At 40.9% G+C, this 6,000-nt stretch overlaps 1 protein-coding gene across 1 annotated transcript in view; it reads left to right on the plus strand.

The window, feature by feature from the left end:
• The window catches only part of Gen1 (GEN1 Holliday junction 5' flap endonuclease), a 32,468-nt gene extending 26,731 nt beyond the window's left edge, over nucleotides 1-5,737 (plus strand). The window contains exons 13-14 of the mRNA XM_041639408.1: nucleotides 1,872-2,015; nucleotides 3,106-5,737. Of these exons, the coding sequence (XP_041495342.1) occupies nucleotides 1,872-2,015; nucleotides 3,106-4,421 (1,460 nt within the window). The 3' untranslated portion in view covers nucleotides 4,422-5,737. The remainder of the gene's footprint in view (nucleotides 1-1,871; nucleotides 2,016-3,105) is intronic.
• The last annotated feature ends 263 nt before the right edge of the window (nucleotides 5,738-6,000 follow it).

A 6,000-nucleotide genomic window follows, 5' to 3' on the forward strand; every position in this document is an offset into this window, starting at 1 on the left:
CTGGTCTCTTGTTAATCACAGCTAATTTTTTGGCCCCAAGTAACCAGAACCGTGGATTTTTAGTTCAAAATAGCACATGGCCCCCAGAGAGTCTTTAAGGAACTCTGAGATTTCCCTCTGAAACTACAGAAGCCAAGCCTCCATCCTCTGCAGCTCTCAGCATTCTTATCTTCTAAGCTCCTACAGGACAGCCCAGAGCTTAGCCAGACTTCTAGAGTCCTTCCACATCCTCACCAGAACAGTGTGGTCAGATCTGTCAAAGCAATACCTTATATCCTCTTAAGTATAAGTCTTTTTTCTTTTTTCTAACTCACTTACAAACTACTGTTTCCTTATGTCATTTTCATAAATACTATGTTTTCTGGTTCACATAGGGACATTCTCCCCCCTCCAAATCCCCATTTATACTGTTCCACCTCCAATATTACTACCCTTTTGCTTTCATATTATGCGTTCAGTTGCCCTCCCACCCCACTTCCTTAAAGCCTTTCCCCCTCTGCCATAGGCCCCTGTAGAGTACAAATTAGAACCACTTTCAGATTCAGTGTAATCCCAGTCAGAAACAAGCAAATCACAACAAATGCTGGTGAGAATGTGAAAAAAGATAAATCCTTTATTGACTGTTGGTAGAAGTGTAAATTAGTACAGTCACTGTATAAATTAGTACAGAGGTTTCTCAAAGAAATTAGGGGGAAATAAACTAAACAGGACCCAGCTATATCAACCCTAGGCAAATTCTCAGAGGACTGCACTTCCAGAGAGATACTTACACACACGTATTTACTGATGCTGCATTCACATGAGAAAGGAAACAGACTAAGGAACAGTCTATAAGGAAATAACTAGATAATGAGAAAATTTAGTACATGTACACTATAGAATTTTATTCAGCCTTAAGGAAGAATAAAGTTATGAAATTTGCAGGAAAACAGATGGAAGCAGAAAACAGTGAGGCGTTCAAGACCAGGCCTGAGAATATGGAGGTGTACCTTGCCTGGTACACAGGAAACTCTTTGTCCTAGGAAATTGTTTATCCCATTCCTTGTCTCTAATTTTAGCATTTTATCTAAAGAAAGTTTTCTGTTCTCTCAACTGACATTACTATTTCTGAAACGAGAATTTAAAGTTTGAATGTTAAAAAGAAATCTCCCTTTCAGCTCTCCTAGGAAAAGAAAATAAAATCAGTTTAAAAAGCAACAACAGACTGGAGAGATGGCTCAGAGGTTAAGAGCATTGGCTGTTCTTCCAGAGGTCCTGTGTTCAATTCCCAGCAACCACATGGTAGCTCACAACCATCTATAATGAGATCTGGTGCCCTCTTCTGGATGCAGGCAGAACACTGTTTATATAATAAATAAATAAAATTTTAAAAGAAGACTTGTTATAAGCAAAAAACAACAACCACAAATACCTGAGGGTAGGAGGGAGAAAAGAGCTAGCCAGTAAGTGTGATAAGGTGGCCATAGTAAGTGACGGGACTCATTCTATGCCTGTATATAATTATCAGAAATAACAAACCAAGAAGTGGCCATGTTGTAGAGCAAGATTTGCAGTGAATTACCTGCTCATATTTGGACAGTGTTGTTTTCCTGATAACTACTTGGGAAACAGTTTTTAAACCTTTTGTTGTTGTTGTTTTGTTTCGTTTGGTTGGTTGGTTGGTTGGTTGGTTGGTTGGTTGGTTGGTTTGGTTTTTCGAGAGAAGGTTACTCTGTAGCTTTGGAGCCTGTTCTGGAACTATCACTTGTAGACCAGGCTGGCCTTGAATGCCTCTGCCTTCCAGTGCTGGGATTAAAGGTGTGTACCACCACCGCCCAGCTTCAGTTCTTAAACCTCTAGTTGTCTGCTTTGCTGTATTTTTAATCTTCTAGAACATTATGTAGTCGAAGACACAGAGGCTGGGGAACTGGATCCCCTTACCATCGAAGACGCATCACTGTTTGAAGCAGCCTATCCTGAGGTTGTTGCTGTCTACCAGAAACAACAGTCAGAAACCCAAAGGAAGAAACAGAAGAGTAAGTGTTGTGCTGCTTGTGCTGGGCACCAGCATTGTGTAAACAAAGAGCAAGGGCTGAGCTCTTGCTTCTATAGTGCACCAGCATTGTGGAAACCAAGAGTAAGGGCCAAGCTCGTGCTTCTGTAGCACACCAGTGTAACATGGAGGGTCCTGTTTCTTGTTGGGGTTTTCTGTCCCCACACCAGGTCGCTCACAACTGTTTAGCCCCAAAGAAAATCACACATAGGTCTCCATAAATTATAAGCTGGTTGGCCCATTAGCTCTAGCCTCTCACTGGCTAACTCTCACATCTTGATTAACCCATTTTTCTGATCTGTGTTAGCCATGTGGCTCAGTACCTTTTTCAGTGGAGCAGATCACATCCTGCTGCTTCCGTGGTCTGGGCAGGAGTGGAAGGAATCAACTTCCTCCTTCCCAGAATTCTCCTGTTCTCATTACATCATTTCTACTTCCTGTCTGGTTTTCCCGCCTATATTTCCTACCTGGCCAATCAGCGTTTATTTATAACATGATTGACAGAACAGACAATTCTCCCGCACACCAGCATTGTAGAAACTGAGAGTAAGGGCCATGCTCTTGCTTCTGCTTCTTCATATGCTTTATTTCCCCATGCTGCCTCGCTAACGACCAAAGCCTAGGACCTTCCAGACACCAGCCAGGTGCGCTTCCACTGCATTTCGTATCAAGCCCTATACACTTCCTTTTAAAACTAAAATGTTGGGAGTCCACCAGCATGCTTTTTGTTTACTAACTTGGATAATTTAAATACAGAATAATTGTGTGCTGTAACATTAATGCTAATCAGCTTTAGAACAGCTCCTGCAAATAGATCTTGTGTTATAAGTGCATTTTCTTTATTCCTCAGAATTCAGTGAGGGAAGTAACTCAATAATGACATTTCCCAGAGAAAACTAATAGTGCTTCCAGGAATGTACCCGGTACTGGGTGGAGATGGGGGGGAAAAACTTACATAAATTACTGGTTTAACTCTTTGGTTTAGGGTATTGTTTTTATTTTTGCTTGCTTGAGTCTTTTTTTCCCCAAGTTAAGGAAAGGAGTATTTATTCTATGTTTTTCCTTCTTTTCAGGTGTGAAAGTTAAGCCTAAAGGAAACAGTTTACCAGAACTGAATAGTGTAGTCAGTTCTCGGTCACTTATGACTTTAAAACCTACATGTGGAGTCTTCCCCAAGCATCATCCCAAAATTAACTTGGAAATTTCTCCAGACCCTATTTCCCCCCAGGAATCTACTTCTCCCTCCTTGCCTAGTTTTGTTTCCCCTGAAAGTGCTCCCTGTCTGAATTTGCAAGAACATTCCATGCCTTCTCCAAGACCTTCTTCTGGAAAGCAAACTAAAGATGTCAGTGATTTTCTAGTTCCAGAATGGAGTCAGCCCAGCTCTTCGTCCCATAATATCTCTGCAATTGCCTATCTCCAGCTGAGTGCCATTGACTGGGACAGTACTTCGTTTAGTAATTCTCCAGCTGTTCAAAGGGACACTTTGTGCAGAGATTTACAGTCGGAACTTGAGTCATCAGCCATCCTTCCTGGCTCTGAAAATCACCCAGAACAATTGTCCCAGAAATCAGAACAATGCACCACAAACAATGACTTGCTGGGTAGAGACCTTCAAAAGGCTAGTCCTGCAGAGCGTCTACTTCCTGCCATTGCTGGCTTACATCTTCACGATTTGCCTCTCAAGGAACGAATCCACATGAAATCCTCATGCCCTCAGTACAGTGTACAAGCAGAGGCTAACCTGGAAAGTTTGCACCTAAAAGTAAAAGGCTCTTGTGTTACTGACAGTAGCTCTGTTTGTTTATCAAATTTCTCAAAGGAATTTCCAGGAATACTGCACAAAGAGTCTAAAAACTTGAAAGGACTTGACAACGAACTCCTTCAAGGGAACTCTATAGTCAATGCTTCCATACCTGATTCTGAGAACAGAACAGTAGAGACCTCCAGTCTTCAAGCTGGGCTCTCAAATTCTGCTCTACCTCATAATCCAAAAGTTGTTGGGAAAACTGCTAAGAACCTTGTGAAGAATAGTGTTTGCCTCAAAAGAGATTCCTCAGATGACAAAAGTGCTCCAGTATCCTGGAAAACTAAGTGTACTGCTCCAAAACTGAAACCCAGTTCTCAGAAGCTCAGCCTAGCCCAGGTCAGAGACACACTCAGAAATCTTAAAGTCGATGCTGAAGAAACCAAACTCCATACAAAGACCTACTCCACAGCTGAAGATGGAGAAAACTGGTCTTCTGATCCAGCAAAAAGGACTCAAAGTTTTCTACACTGTCATGAAAAAGATGAGGGCTCTGCTGCCTGCTCGGAAAGTCCTCTCCCTTTATGCCAGAGGTTAAAACTCAGGCTCCAGAGCACTTCCAGTGGATTTTATCATACCTAAGTTTAATTCATTTGAATGTTGTCAGTGTTAGCAGAAGCCAGGCGGTGCAGTCCAGCTCATGTTGGGCAGAGAATGGACATAACCGTGTGCCTTGTAATCAGTGTAATTTACAGTGTTAGGGGCCATGTGTGGCTCGTGCCTGCAATCACAGCGCTTAGGAGGTGCATGGAGCCCCGAGATTGGGAGCTCAGTGTCATCCTCTGCTATATGGAGAGTTTTAGGCCAGTCTGAGTTGAGTTAGCTAAGGAAGAAAAAAGTTAAAACTTTGAATGCAAAGTTTTTTTTTTTTTCGAAAAATTGTGATTTTGATTACAAAAGCTGATTGATTTTGATTATAGAAAAACTTTGATTACAAAATATGGTGACAGCTTCAAATATTGTATATTTTAGAGCATTTTACCATTCTTGAAATGTCCTTACTGATTATTATCTAGCTTTAACATATTAGTGTATTCTTTGATAGAGTAAATGCGCTATCATTTTTAGTTCTTCTTATGTAGGCTTCTAAAGCATTTGTTACAGTCTAGCTTATTCCCAAGAGGGTAACACGTTGTAATTGTATTGTAGTGCCTTCTATTGGGCCTTCCTAATGACTGTATTTTCTCCTCATGCTAAAGCACCATTAGCATGTTCTTTCGCTTTTAATAATGTCATGTTTGAGACATGAAAATAGAAAAAGAGGATGCTGTGGAGTAAAGTGTGTTTATAAAATCTGGGTAAGCAATGCTGTTCCTTCCATGCATTCGGAAGTGCACGGTCACTGCAGGCGGAGAATGCTTCTAAAACCAGGTATGAGACCAAAAGGATGACACAGGACACACAAAGGAAGAGTGTGAGTCCCGCCTTTGCTTTCTAGTTTGGATCTTATATTTCTGTTTGTCTGATTTGTTTTTAATGTACAAAACTGTTCCCTTTTGCTTTAAAATTAGTTTGTATGTTATATTGACTTTAGTCCCTACAGATACTGAGTCTTGCATAAATTGTACTAAAAAATTCTAGAAGCATCTGGATTTTAAAAGAAACGTCATAGCTGTTTGTAAGTGACCGGAGTCTGAAAGTAGACGATCTTAGCAATCCATTCAAACGTATAATAATTATAATAATAATAATAAAAACAGATGTGTTGACCACGTCTTTAATCCCAGCACTTGGAAGGCAGAGACAGGCAGATCTCTGAGTTCCAGACCATCCTGCTATACAGAACAAGTTCCATGACAACTAGAGCTGTTATACAGAGAAACCCTGTCTTGGAAGAAAGAAAGAAAGAAAGAAAGAAAGAAAGAAAGAAAGAAAGAAAGAAGAGAGAGAAAGTGAACACAAAAGTGAAAACCAGTGAATGAAAAGAAAAAGTCTAAAGAAAAAGACATTCAGATTCTTGGATCAGAAGGCTTCGCACAGTGAGCTGTTTAAACTGCTCAGTTTTGCCAGGTGATGCTGGTGCACACTTTTAATCCCAGCACTCCTTGGGCAAAGGCAGACGGATCTCTGAGTTCTAGGACAGCCAAGGCTACACAGAGAAACCCTGTGTGGAAAAACAAATAAACGGTTTGGTTTTAATCCAGTCCCATCAATTTCATGC

This window comes from Microtus oregoni, unplaced genomic scaffold (assembly GCF_018167655.1).
Source record: "Microtus oregoni isolate MIOR12 unplaced genomic scaffold, Mior012 000058F_ref0000040, whole genome shotgun sequence".
Classification (NCBI taxonomy): Eukaryota; Metazoa; Chordata; class Mammalia; order Rodentia; family Cricetidae; genus Microtus; species Microtus oregoni.